Genomic DNA, 15,114 nt, shown 5'->3' with positions numbered 1-15,114 from the left:
TTTTTCAAATTCATGCATGTAATTTTTAAATACAACATAATCTGGTCTACGTAGCTAATAATTATCTACGAGTATATAATATGAAGATTACAGCTTTTCATAAAGAAAATTTCAATTGCCAATATTTTCAAAGAGTAATTGATATAACTACAATTGTTAGGTTAGATTGATTTTTTAAACAACTTATTTGTAATATTTTGTCTTTTTCTTTTTTAAGTTATACTTCTTGGGGTGTGTGCGAAAAATTTTGAGTGATCTACATAGACGACAGATATAAATCGACACAATTAAGTTGGCTAGTTTATGCAAGTTTTGAAGAACATTTTATATTTAGGAATATGATACGAACAACACTTAGAGTATCATTTTAGTAGTTTTTTTTGGTTTTAAATAGATTTACTTCACGTGGCTGTACATATACACACACTCTTTTTATAAATAAGCCAAAGAAGTATAACTTCTTACATGCGTACAGAAGTACACACATTATTTTTTATATATTTATCGCATGAAAACCCATGACAAATACTTTATATTAGTATTTCTGCAATTTACTTAAAAACATCATAAGGCTACATCCTTCTTACTGTGAAGCATACACTTAAGTTTTAAGTTTGACTTATATTTGACTTATATGGTGCGACACAACGAGTGGTGATATTCAACAACAGTAAGTTATGATTAGTGAATAGATTTGTAAGAAATGACTATGTATTTTGGCATATAACCTGTCGATAATTGACTATTTAGAAAAATAGACTAGTTGAATACTAAAGATGTTATATATGTCTAGATTATGTATATTGTGACGAAACAAAAACATGAGAAAAAAATGTATATTCTGACTTATCAAAACCATTTGAAAAACAGTTTGATTTTCGTTGATGTGTGCGTAGTAAACGCGCGTATGCCTACACTGTTACGTGCGTGTGAGTACGATTCTTAGATTATTGTGGGATTTAAAAAATAATAAAAAACGTATTATTTTTTAACATATTTTTATAACGCAAAGAATAGACATGTAATACTAGACATATGCATCAGTCAAATAGATAGATATGAAAAGCCAAATTCAACCAATCAGCGTGCAATACTTGCATTATTTGCAAAATTATTGAATAGTAAAAATGGTGGATTTTGAAATAAAAAAAATCTAAATTTTCCTATATCTTGTTAGCAATCTAGACATTTATAATATCATATATCTTGGTTAAATAACTAGATCTATTATTTTACATTCGATTTCTCATATTATTATTTGGTGAACTACAGAAACTAGTTTGATATACCCAAATACTATCAGCAACTTACTATTTAAATATAACAGAATTTCGAAATTTCTCCTTTTCCAAAATTAATATTTATTTTCGAAAACTATACCGACAGAACACTCATACTTACATTAAACTCAAGCAAACATTCCATTTTAATATATTGATATTTATTATAATTAATTAAAATTATATTTTATTTTGTATTCACTGCATTTAAGGAACTTTAAGCTAGGACGGCGAACATAATATATTATTTTATAAAGATTATGTGTGTTTAAATTGACCGGTTGAATATAGAAAATAAAGTTATATAAATGAATATAAATTGAAAGGTGGTAGAACCATTGGTAGTTCTATCCTAGAGAAACCACCGCCGCACCTATTTCTGCTTAATAACAGTAGCGTTAAGCGCTGCTGTGTTCTGGTTTGAACGATGTGGTAAGAGAGACATACTTATCCGAGGTATTCGTTAAATCTGAATGTCTATGTCTCCACATCCTTTAAAAACAGAATAGCAGCGTTACATTGCTATAATTAGGCAGAAATAGGTGTAGCGGTAGTGCCTCCGACGTCGAACCACAAAGGGTTCTACCATCTTGCAAATAATTATTTGCTGAAGGCCATGAGCGCAGAGAATAATATTGAATTTATTTCACAATACTATATTATCATATATATATTTTTTGCTTATAACTTATATTTATTTATATGGGTTTGCATTGCAAGTCTAAATGGTATATATTATAGTTATTACATATTTGAAGAAAAATATTTGAAAGATAGAAAAGATAACTTCGAAATATCCCCTCAAACAATTATAATACTAAGCAACGTGAGAATATTAAATTAAATGTATTAACGTAATAAATAAAATTCACAATCCGTTCACCTTAACATTATGAAAAGAAACAAAAGTTCCTATTCTATTTCATATGCTATGCTTTTTGGAAAATGTCTATAATAATGACAAACCGGGCGGAGCGGTCACACAAACCGGTCTGACGAGCAAAGGGTTCCGGGTTCGATTCCTGGTTAGGCAGATATCTGAATGATGAATTTAGATATCTGTTGTGGGTCTGGAAGTTTGTGTATATATGTCTTTTTGTTTGTTCATAGCACCCACGACACCGGGAATATTATTGCGGGACTATGAGTGTATAAAAGGTTTTTTTTTGATAAATTTTCGTCTGTATACCATATACCCACCTCCCTCATCAGAACGTTCCTCTAATGTAAAAATCGAATATTCTATTTTGAGTATTACATTACTGTGTTACTGACTGAACCTAGTAATAACTTACAGCATTTTATTTTCAACAAACTAAAATGTCGATATAATTATATTTCAAAAGTGTTCATTAATACAAAACAAATTATAGACAATTTATTAATTATCAAAATACTAATTTAAAATATTTAAATTAATATTAAAATATTTAAATACTTTTAAGCATAGCATAATGAAAAGAATAGAAGTAACACCTCCTTAATGAGTACAAACTTCAGTGCGGTCAACATCCCGATACAACCCAATACATTTTTGGGACCCAAGACTTTATGGGGAGTGCGGTGCGAGATTTTTATAGATGACATACCCATAATATAATATGTATTTTAATTACACCCTAACAGTGTTTCTGCAATATCAAATTTGGTTGACTTACGACTTGGCTTTAGGGTATCGTTACCAAAGAGTAAAAGCGGAACCTGTTGCTAAGCCTCCACTGTCTGTCCGTTTGACCGTGTGTCACAAGGATTTTTAGACAGTGCGTATTATTACTAAAAAAAGTTTATAATACCTGGAGATCCACATACAAGAAATCTGTATTTTTCTGTTAACTCATAATAGATTGTCCAGGGGATGCACGGACAGCGCCTCTAGCGAAAAAACCTAGCAACCTCTCCCCACCATTAAAATAATAATCTAAACATTGTTTGATATAGCTGACTGTACTTCCTTATTAATCTACGTTGTTCAACACTTATAATTAAAAATAGAATTTATTATTACTGTTGAGAAAAATCTAACAAGAATAATAAGAATTCATTCTATAGATTTTCAAGACTTTTTTTTATTTTACAAAACATATAACTTTTTTAAATTTGACGAAATCTTTATTTTAAAAATTATACGTAATTATGCTTCGTACCTTTCTTCATACAATATTCCATACAATCAAGAAAGAGTCATTTATATTTAACATTTTTCACGCGAACAAGCTACTCTATAAACTACATCAATACTTTTAGAAAAGATACAAAAGTAATTTTAAATTATTGCTCTCTTTCTAATAGTAAGTTTAGAATGCTATCTCCTTAGCACTACAACCCCCGAAAATATCAATTGCAATCATTCATGTTATCTATACTAATATTATAAAGAGGAAAACTTCGTTTGTTTGTTTGGTTGTAATGAATAGGCTCAAAAACTACTTGGCCGCTTTTAAAAAATCTTTCACCATTCGAAAGCTACATTATCCACGAGTAACATAGGCTATATTTTATATGAAATATATTTGATAAAGGATTTTGAGGCGGTACAAAGTTTGCCGGGTCAGCTAGTTTTTTATAATTTCATTAGCAAATGAGTACATACTTCACATGATTGTAAGTGATTACCGCCCATGGACATCTGTAACTCTATATAGAACATTTTCTATCTGAAGCCGATTGATTACATATGTGCTGGCACTCCTGAAGACTTAAATTGTAGCATATATCAGTGAGTAAACATCAACAATGTGTTTTTAGAATTTTGAAATACAAAAAAATGAATGTTTCATTTATGGTCATTACACATTTGTCTAAATTAATTATTTTTATTACTTACCCCGAAATATAAAAGAAATAAATAGTGAGTGGAATACTATTATATTTACTGTCTTTTATTAACTGACTTCAAAAAAGCAGAAGGCTCTCAATTCTACTGTATTTTTATCTTGACATTTAAGTGAAACGCGCCGACAACTTGCAATAAAATTTCAAGACAAAGCTCCACACAAATTAATCAATAATAATACAATTTATTAATCTTTATAATAAAAGGTTGATTTACAATTGAAATTGATAGACTCAGGAGCTTCGAAACTTGCGTTAAATCTACAAGAGAATTAAGAAATGTACACGTAACTCCTACTACCAAAAATCTACCTTCTATCTACGCTATCACGAACGACGGATAGAAACTCTATTTTATTAAAAAGCTTAACAAAGGCTCCTGGGTTCGATTCCAGGTTAGATAGACATCTGAATAATGAGGATAGATGTCTTCGTAAAGTTTCATATAAGTGGAAGTGGCCAATGTTACTTGTACGTCAGCATAATTCGAGGTACACGCCACGTACCTTGATATAATTAAGAGAGTAATTCTTTTTATCATCCATAATTATTTTATGTGGTAATGTTTTATGTACGTTAAGAAAAGTTAAGTGGATAATATTTGTACATTGGCATTAGTCAAATTGTCAATGTACCTTGTACCTTGTACTAGTAAAATGCGGATATCCCTTGTACAATTGAATTTGTTATGTAACTTTAAAAGGCTGACATTTAGTATACCTTACGTACTTTGGAATTTGCTAAAGTTGTTGATTTATCTTGTACCTTGCATTACAGTAAGGCTAATGTACATTGTACCTAGACAAGGATAAATGCCTAACACTTTGTACCTAAGCACGGGTAATAGCCTAATATACCTTGTACCTGAGCACAGGTAAAAGGCCAATGACATTAATATAGACAAATAATTAATTTCCCTTGCATCTTAGCATGCGAATGCAAGGATAAATGCCTAATACTTTGTACCTGAGCACGGATAAAAGTCTAATATACTTTATACCTGAGCATAGGTAAAAGGCCAATGACATTAGGGTAGACAAAAAACGAATATCCCTTGTACCTTGGGGTGGAATTGGCGAATGTCTTGTACCTTAGCACTAGTACCTGAGCATAGATCAATGACATTAGCATAGAAAGGAATAATTTCCCTTGTACCTTGGGGTGGAAGTGTCCCTTGTATTTAGGACTACTGCTCCTTGTGTTTGTTCGCCACGAAGCCGGCGTAGTGTTTGTAGAATGTAGGGAACAGCTGCAGTGCGCCGTACACCAGCGCGAGGTACGCCACAATAGCGGCTGTTAGCACCAGCTCGAAGATCGCTGGTTTTACACTGAGAACAATACATGAGGGTTGGTCAAAATATTATACTTATATGCAGATTTTTCGAAAAAAGATAACAAAATTAAAATGAATACGATAGAAAGATTTATATTGTTTTAAATAAGCGTAACATACGTATTATAGCATCTTGTACAATCTACAGATATATAAATATGTTATTGTGTCTGCCACGATACGGTAAATGGGATAGAAGTTTTTGTTTATTGAAAACTTTATGGTTAGGGACTGCTAGTTTAACTACATTTTTGCAAAACAATGCATATTATTAAAAAAAGTCTGATAATCTGGTGTCAATAATCTCAAACATCCGTCGGTAATGACGTCATCTTTTTATCTTCATCTTTTTTCTTCTTTATCTTTTTATTCTCATGGTAAGTGGCTACTGTCGCCCATGGACATCTGTAATCAACCCCAGATAAGATTTGATATTCCTACTTGCGGTCGGCCACAGATTCGCCGCTACCCCTGAGGACTAAGCTGGAACGCTTCAGAAAAGTATGTCTCCGTTACCACACCCTTCAGAACGGAACACAACGGCGCTTAACACTACTGTTATGAGGCAGAAATAGGTGTGGCGGTGGTGTCGCCTTCAAATTATCTTATTTATCTAACTTTTGCAATGTAATTTATAAAAGTGTATATTACGTTGAATTACGTAGTTTATATAAGTGTAGTTACGTTAGGAATTTATTTATTTATTATCTTTAGTAAATAAATAAATTCCTAATGTTCATAGGCGGCAGTATCCACTTACTATCAGGTGCACTGCAGGCTTGTCTACTGCCACTATGTTTAAAAAAACGAGTCAGTTAATAATGTCAGTTTGTCACCTGTATATGTTGAGCATGGCCCTAGTGGGCGAGTAGAGCGCGTACTCCGGCTCGCGCTTGTCCACCGCGTGCGCGCTCACCGACATCTCCATGTAGCGGGACATCGCGCGCTCCAGCGCACCTGTCACACCTGGGAGTAACAGAACGTGATGAGAACAGAACGGATACGACGTGATGAGAAAGAGAATGAACATGATGAGAACAGAAAGGTCATGATGAGAAAAAGAAGTTCGTGATGAGAACAGACAGGACATGATGATGAAGAAAAAGAACGTGATGAGAAAGAAAAAATATCATAATGATAAAGAAAAACCAACGTGATGAGAACAGAAAAAAAATCGTGATGTGAAAGAAAAAGTTCGTGATGATAGCAGGAAAATATCATGAGATGAGAAAGAAATAGAACATGACGAGAAGAACTAGACCATGATGATAACAGAAAATATCATGATAAGAAATAAATAGAACATGATGAGCACGGAAAAATATCACGATGAGGAAGAAAAATAATGTGATGACAACAAAAAATATTATGAGAGCATAAAAATTGACAGGTCGTGATAAATAATGAATATTGCCAACACTTTTTTTTCCTAAGATCGAAATTAGACGATTTCTGCCTACTAGAAATTGTCAAACTTATAACTTTGCTAAGTAAAAAATGAGTAGAATCAATATTAATAACATAACTAATTTATTTTTTAAATTGGCAGCCTCTCGATTGAAGGCTCCGAGGTTCAAAAGGCACACACCTCTGATTTTTTAAGGTTATGTGTGTATTAGAAATTCATTATCATTTGCAAAACGGTGAAGGAAAACATCGCGAGTAAACCTGCATATGTAACTGCGAGATTTATAAAAAGAAATATCTCAAAGGTATGTGAAGTCTACCAATACGCACTTGGCCAGCGCGGTGGACTATGGCCTAATACTTCCCATCCTGAGACGAGACCCGTGCCCAGCAGTGGGACAGTAAAGGGTTGATGATGATGATGATTATAACTATACTCGGTTTTTCATTATGACATAATCTATGAACAATTCTTACCCGCATTAGGCGATGATGTAGTTACCACTTGTGGCGATCTCGACTGCGACGCCAAGTAGTAGTACCAGTTTTTCACTGCCAACTCGTCTACACCCTGAAAGGAAAATGAATAAATGAAAAACCGAACAGTAATAAAAATTTTGTTTGCAGGCGAACATCTATTTATTACAGAAATCTTAATCACTAATAATTTTTCTAACACTTTTTTTGCCACTGGTTTCGCTAATTGTATAAAAAAAGTTATTAAAGTAACGAAATTTTCTTTATCGTATTCTTCTAAGAAAACTCTTTCTATTGATACCGATATCATAGCATAGAAATAATTGACAGGCCATCTTGGTGCGTATTCTATCGTATTCTATATCTTGGCCATATTGGATTTGGGATGACGTCACTAACAAGCATGCATTGTGATCCAAACTAAACGTGTTCGAAATTTCAGCTCATTGGGTTGAGCGTAACCAGTTTAAAATTAAGTTCTTACATACGAAGTACGAACTTACAAGGCAAATTAAACAAACTTTGCTATTCATGACAACATTGTAACAGTCTTACCAGCGCATCATCATACAGTAACGAGTCCTCATCATTTTCTTCATCTGTGAGGTTGTATATATGCGAAGCGAGCGCCCTGGCAATAGTACCAATGTTGGTCACCAGATTCTTCAAGGAGGACTCCGATGGTGCATCCAGTACTGTGATACGGGATGGGTCCTTGTGACTCTGAAAATAATATAAAAAAATTAAAATTATTAAAATAATATTATAATAAGTCCTTTTAGGGGTGTTTGTGTACTGTAGGCACTTCGACAAAGGAACTAGCGTCCCCCTAGCTCTCTGATATGGAAAGGAACTCGCATAGAGAGCAAAAATGAATACAATAATACTGAAGCCATTTTCCCCCACTCCCCTTCCTCTCCTACCTCCATTGAGCTAGCCATGCACCCGCAGTGAACTGGCCGTGAACACGCCCATCCTTAGGATGCTATATCGTTAATAAATACAATCCCCAACCTCCCCGTTGCATTGATCATTTTGTAGTATCTTGTCTGCCCAAGCAGGCGTAGCCAGATTGATGCTGTGCAGTACCTCGCCCAGCTGTCCCCCCCGTCTCCCCAGGCTAGGCACACACCTAGGTGTGGTAAGGGAGACAGACTGTTCCGAGGCGTTCCAGCTTAGTCCTCAGGGGTAGCGGCGCATCTGTGGCCGACCTCAGGTAGGAATATCTAATCCTATCTGGGGTTGATTACAGATGTCCATGGGCGGCAGTAGCCACTTACCATCAGGCGGACTGCATGCTCGTCTGCTACTCCTGTATTATAAAAAAAAATACCTGCAGCGAGCTGAGCGTGAAGGCGGGCATGCGGCGGATGCTGAACCGCTCGTGCTGCCAGGCGAGCGCCTCGTCCGCTAAGTTGATCTTCTTGTGTGTGAGCGGGGAGCGGAGTCGCCCGCGGACCGAGTGCGCCGCGGTGCCGGGCTTCGGCGGCTTCGACACGTGCATCGTGAGCGGACCGGAGGAGATCGAGTCGAGGCACATCGCGAACGCTACGTCCTGGGGAGATAAATCATTTGTGAAATATAAAGAGGAAACATCTACAGAGACCACTAAGTAGGTATTGAATATTGGTTGCTTGATTGGTATATATTTTTTTCTTAGACTTCAGTATTGAAGCCAGACTATGAATGTAAGATTTTTCATGTTGTCAAATAAGTCTTTTAATTTGTTTCCATTGTTTTGTATTTATTTTTATAATTTGTTTAATATAAAAAATAGGTATATATAATAGATATTCACAAATAGTCTTTAAGACATTAGACATTAAATTAGTTAGAGACACAGAAAAGGGTACCTCTATAATTTTCTAATAGATTTTAATTTCAGACTTTAACATATCTCATTTAAAAAAATGTTAAGCAAAAATTAAAAAGAAATAAATAACTTACTTGTAGCAATGTAGTATCAGTGGAATCCAACTGCTCTTCCAGCCACTTCTTAGCGGAGAAGTAGTTCAGCGAGTGGCCGACAGACGTCAGCACGAACACAATCGTCGGTCCCCCTCTAACAGCAGCACTTGAATAGAGACGGGAGAAGATCCTCGCGAGCTCCAGGATCGCTACAGCGCCTGACGCGTTCGAATCTGCCCCGGTGGCCAATTCCTGTGATATAATTTAAATATTTTTATTGATGTTCGGGAAAAATAATATTCAGTCAATCTGATGATAACTTAATGCTGTCTTTTGATAAGTAAAGATACTTCGCCGCCTTGAAATGAGACGTGGCAAAACTTTTTTATGCAACAAGTTTACAATTGTCAAAACTGGTTACATTTTCTTGTTAGGAATGAGTAATCTTTACTAATCTATGGCTGTCTCTATGAACTATGATGAACCGCAAATGGAATTAAAGCCCTACTTAGTTTATAGTACATATTTTACTTTTATTTTTTTCACATTTCATCTTATGCTTTTCTTTCATGTTTATATAATTTTATATTTAACAAAGGGAGATCTCCTGCCGAGCAAGGTGATCATGCCCGAGTAGTGGCCGTACTCAGTCAGTTACAGTTCGGACCTAGTATATATGCAAAATAATGAGAAAACTTCGATAACGTGATTCAGAATACCCGTGGAGCCATCTCTTGATTAGTAGCGGGGAGACGACACAATATTATAACTGACATCGAAGAACAATATATTGTTAAATTAGGATTTAATAATGATGCGATTTAACCAAGAAGCCTCATATAAATACTTACAGGGATCATAGCGAATGAATCGTAATGGGCAGCAATAACAATAGTTTGAGTGGTGCCGAAGCGCCCCACAAGCTTCCCGTGAATTGTCACAGGCTTTGAGTCCATCTTCTGTGGGCTGGTGGCAGACACCGCTGCAAATAACTTTTATTTTACTACTGGTATAAAATTAATGAATGACGAAGTAATGAATAAGACTACTAAGAAAAAAATATAAACTTAATTGACAATTTCTATGATGTCCCATAGGTGGATACGAAATAAATTTCATATGTCCTTTACATCAAAGATGCTTACAAATCTGGTATCCATTCGACGACACGGTTTTCATCATAGCTTGCAGGGCAGTGGCTGACTTCTCATCAGTAATAAAGCTGTGCTGCAGGTCTTTGAGGATGTCCTCAAACTCCGGGAGCCACTGAGCGAAGTAGACTGGTATGTTGATCTCCTGTTGCGCCATCGCTGTCTCCAGAAGTTGCATATGCTAGAAAATGAATTAATTTATTAGCTGTGAGCATTCTTTCATGTCACCATATGACTTAATTCACCTCACATTCAAACATTCTCTTTTGTATTTTGGTGTTTGAGACCTTTTAAAAGGCGGTAAAACTAATGTAGTTTGACCTGGTAGGTAGCACTGCCACACCTGTTTGTAGGATGAAGTAGTTCTTGCCTTTTAGTAGAAGAGTATCAATGCCAGCTGACTTAAATAGCATCACGTCTATGTTTGCCTTCAAATAGAAGAACCTCTGTCTTATATGGAATCAGTTACTTATCCTTGGGCGGCGGAGACCACTTACCATCTGATGGCCTGATATAAAATAAAGCGAATTTGAAGTTTGTTCGTTCATTCCATTCGTTGCCCTTCTAAAATTCAATTGATAGTATTGTGAACTTATTTTTTTATACATATTTAAAATATCCAATTACCATTTTATCATAACCGTTGAGGACCAGAAATTTGTTTCAAGGAATTTTTTTAATAACGCTGTATAATCACTTTTCTTAATTTGTTTGTAAAGATATTTTATTGCTTTCGATGCTCTGTTAATCACTTTAATGACAATGCCGTCATAGCCCGAGATATTTGTATTTATCAAATATTAATAATTAATTTAATACCTCGTAAATGAATAAGAACAAATAATATTTGTTACATAAAGAATTTGAAGTGCTGATTACAAAAAAAAATTGAAGTTAAGATAATCTAACTCACATATTAATATAACGTTACATCCATTTTGTAGTGATATTGTTCTCTTATTTAGTGCAAATATACAATGTAAACAATATTGTAACAATTCACCTGTTGTATGACTTTCAGTGTAATCATAGATAAGATAAAGGTTTACTTTTCTGAACAATAACAATTTTCGTTATTTTCATCTAATATTACAAATATGAATAATTCCTTCATATTTTATTATTAATATAAACTAACTGTGTATTTAAATAAATTTGGATATACATTTGTGCTGTTATCCATAGATGCCTATATTTCAATCCATGGTTTGTGGCTATAGTCGTCAAAAGTAATGTTATGTTAATATTATATCTTTAAAATTTCCAAAAATCTATAATTAAAGGTGTTAGAAATCTATCAATTTACACTTGACCAGTGTACCAAAACCCTCAACACTCTCACTTCAAGAGAAACCTATCAGTGGAATAATAATGAATTGCAAAAAATGACACCACATGAACAAAAGTGCAAAATAATTTATTTTAGTTGAAATATTTGAATTGTACAAGCAAAGATAAAAAGATTCTCAAAAAAGATTTACCTGAATCTCCTCGGAAGTCATCATAGTTTCATTTTTGGGCAGCACCAGAATCAGGGCTCCGGCTTTGCTCCGAATCTCCAAGAACTGTTCCACTGAGATGTCCTGGATCCTCGCGACAACGCAGTGGCGGGACGAGCTCCAGGAGCTGAGCGAACGGCCCTCCAGATTGAAGCTTGCTGCACGGCATCCTGAGATAAACACATTGTATATATACAGGGTGAATTTTTCAAATAGGCCTTCAGGGCCAAATCCGAAACCATAAGGATTAGCGAAAAATACTGAAAGGACTTACGAGGCCGATTTTGATAAAAATTAAAACTGCATTTTTCGCTAATCCTTATAGTTTCGCATTTGGCCCTGAAGGCCCGTTTGAAAAATTCACCCTGTATATATGAGGCTGTTAGAACCAGAGTAGCCTAACTACAAAAAACGATTTACAATATGGAATAAAGTAAAAGTGTATAGTCCGCTCTGAAGATGTTGCGAGGAGGTGTAGTCATACAATTTTTTATGGCAACGCGATTCATTTCTTTATTCAAAGCGGACTAGCAATTTTACGCGGAAAATACAGATAGGTCAAATATTATTAAAATGCAGTTAGGCCACTCTGGTTCTAGCAGCCTCATATACGCAATTAAATTGTATGTTATGAATGTTTAGTGTCTCATGGCTGAAAACTACTGAAAAGTAATTTACATTATCATCGTTGTATCTCATATCATGTTTTATAATAAGTTCTTAAAGGTTACGTGATTGGAATTGCAGTGATAGCCTAGTGGTTAAGAAACTCCGCTCTCTTGTTTGAGGGGTCCGCCGTTCAAACCCGAAGCACGCACCTCTGATTTTTCGAAGTTATATGCATATTAGAAATTAATTATCACTTGCTAAACAGTGAACGAAAACATCGTGAAGAAACCTGCATACCTGAGAGATTAATTAAAAAAAATCTCACGTGTATGTGAAGTCTACCAATACGCACTTGGCCAGCGCGGTGGGCTATGGCCTAATCCTTCTCATTGTGAGAGGAGACCCGTGCCTAACAGTGGGACAGTATTGGGTTGATGATGATGATACTTGGAATTGAAGGTGGTAGAATACTTTATGGTTTGACTGTTGAGGTATCAACGCTACAATGTTTCTTCCTTATAATGGCAGTATTAAGTACTGCTGTGTTTGGCTAAGATGGGTGTGGAATTAATTTCATATGTCTACACTTATATACCTACAGTTACACAATTTCTGAAGAAACAAAACTTTCTACAAAATCAATAATAAATCATATTTTTAAATAAAAGTTATATGATTATCAAATAAGAATACAGTAAGTGAAACTATAGCTTAAAATAAGAATTTTACTAGAATATTTCATGGCCTACTTTCTGAAATTCAAAGATAAGTTTGGATTACATGTTATGGATGTTTAAATAACCTACTTAATAATGTCACTGTTTACTTGACAAATTGAGGACTTGATGATTTGTCTCTGTGTGTCCATAGCACCCACGATACAGTGTGTGCTGTGAGTGTACACAGCATGTTTTTTTTTTAAATGTAGGCTATGCACGTGTTGAAGGTGGTAGAACCCTTTGTGTTTCGACTCTGGAGGCATAGCAGTGTTAAATATTGCTGTGTTCTGATTTAAAGGGTGTGGTAAGGGAAACATACTTTTCCGATGCGTTCCATCTTTGTCCGGGGTAGCGGCACATGTGTGCCCGACATCGGGTGGGAATATCTAATACTATCTGGGGTTGATGTCCATACCATCAGGTGGACTGCATGCTCATCTACTACTCCTTATATTATATACGAAAAAAAACTCTCAGAGTGAGAGTGGTTTAATCCAGTGCACCAAGCTTGTCAAGTGCCAATTGATATGATTCACACACTATATTTTTAAATAACACTCAGGTATGCAGGTTCTCTCAAGAGTTAACATTTACTACTTTACACAAAATTTTAAGAAATAACAATTAACATTTCGTCAACCAGTACAAAAACAGCAAAAGCTGCTGCTCGACAGCAATGGATGTTAGCTATTTAAAAATAACAATAACTTTTACTGTGCTTATGTACTGCAGATCAAATCTCAATATTGGGGAGTTATAAAAAACAATATTAAGTTATTAGTCTTTATTTAAGGGCTTAACAATCTAGGTACTAAATATCAATTTGAAGAGCAATCTTCAGAAGGAATGATACAAAAAATACAAATTTAAGTTCTAGCGGTATATATACGTGAAATGAATCGCCTTCTTTCAACAATTACAGAAAAAACTCCAAAGAAGGCCCCAACCAACCGTGACCATAACCTCAAACAATAATCGATTTTTATTTTTATCAATTCATAAATGAGACAAAGGATAATTATTTATACTTACCATGTGGAACAGTGTGGAGATCGTATTGCTGCATTCGGTACACAGAGAACTCATGAGAAGCAGCCACAGGGTTAACGGGCGAGATTATAATGAAAATCGGAAAAACCACAAGCAAATAATACGGTAAATAACCCTTAAATATCTCCGCGAAACCGTCCGCCTGGTCGAGCCACATTTTAACAAACAACAGATGGTATCTCTAATGTAATTAACACAAAAAATCAATTATTCATAACACTATCCTATTAGTGAAACCCTACGTGTGATATCGGAATCAGGAGTATCAGAACTCGGTCAACGACTTGACGTTTGCATTAACTTTGCGTGACTTGACACAACCATTTTGTCTATGTTTTTGTTAACATTATGCTTCATTATGAATATAACATTGCATTCGATTTAAAATTAAGAATAATTGTAATTCCGGTACAAAAATATTTAACATGCATTAATGTCATAATTCGATTTATTTTTAACATAATATACTACTTCTTTTCTGGCAAGAAATTCTAAGTCTGAAAAAAAAAACCGCTCCCTTGCGTTTTGGTTCTACACTAATGCACGATGCGAATCGATGTTTTAATTTTATTGGATTTATTATTACAATGAGGTACAAATCATATACATTTCATATTTTTAAAGGCAAACTTTCTTTCCTTATGTAATTATCTAATTTGTAATGTATCTATTTTCCTCAGGCCATGTTGGAATGCAAGAATTACATGCCCTGCTTTTATATTATTACTTTTTAGGCATACACTTAACGTTATCGTTAATTACAATAAATTAATAGTTATAAACCATCGCCACCTAGGTAGGTATAGCCTTTTTTTATTAACGAGGGGGAAACCTTCAAAAGGTACCTGG

At 34.7% G+C, this 15,114-nt stretch overlaps 1 protein-coding gene across 2 annotated transcripts in view; it reads right to left on the bottom strand.

Moving 5' to 3' along the window:
- Window positions 1-14,581, bottom strand: part of LOC140752399 (BOS complex subunit NCLN) — a 217,814-nt gene extending 203,233 nt beyond the window's left edge. The window contains exons 1-11 of one of the 2 annotated variants that reach the window (XM_073086679.1): window positions 14,248-14,581; window positions 11,870-12,057; window positions 10,383-10,569; window positions 10,089-10,219; window positions 9,277-9,489; window positions 8,663-8,884; window positions 7,885-8,052; window positions 7,330-7,423; window positions 6,282-6,411; window positions 4,977-5,440; window positions 2,866-4,942 (exon numbers count right to left, since the gene is read on the bottom strand). In XM_073086679.1, the coding sequence (XP_072942780.1) occupies window positions 5,299-5,440; window positions 6,282-6,411; window positions 7,330-7,423; window positions 7,885-8,052; window positions 8,663-8,884; window positions 9,277-9,489; window positions 10,089-10,219; window positions 10,383-10,569; window positions 11,870-12,057; window positions 14,248-14,422 (1,650 nt within the window). In that variant the 5' untranslated portion in view covers window positions 14,423-14,581 and the 3' untranslated portion in view covers window positions 2,866-4,942; window positions 4,977-5,298. Of the gene's footprint in view, window positions 1-2,865; window positions 5,441-6,281; window positions 6,412-7,329; window positions 7,424-7,884; window positions 8,053-8,662; window positions 8,885-9,276; window positions 9,490-10,088; window positions 10,220-10,382; window positions 10,570-11,869; window positions 12,058-14,247 lie in introns of both variants that reach the window. The other variant, XM_073086678.1, reaches the window with a different exon arrangement.
- Window positions 14,582-15,114: the final 533 nt, after the last annotated feature.

The sequence above is a fragment of the Epargyreus clarus genome, unplaced genomic scaffold (genome assembly GCF_041222505.1).
Source record: "Epargyreus clarus isolate Ecla_fem2 unplaced genomic scaffold, WU_Ecla_fem_2.2 ptg000024l, whole genome shotgun sequence".
In the NCBI taxonomy this organism is placed as follows: Eukaryota; Metazoa; Arthropoda; class Insecta; order Lepidoptera; family Hesperiidae; genus Epargyreus; species Epargyreus clarus.
Note: the sequence above shows the minus strand (reverse complement) of the source record. Positions and strands in the feature narration are given on the sequence as shown.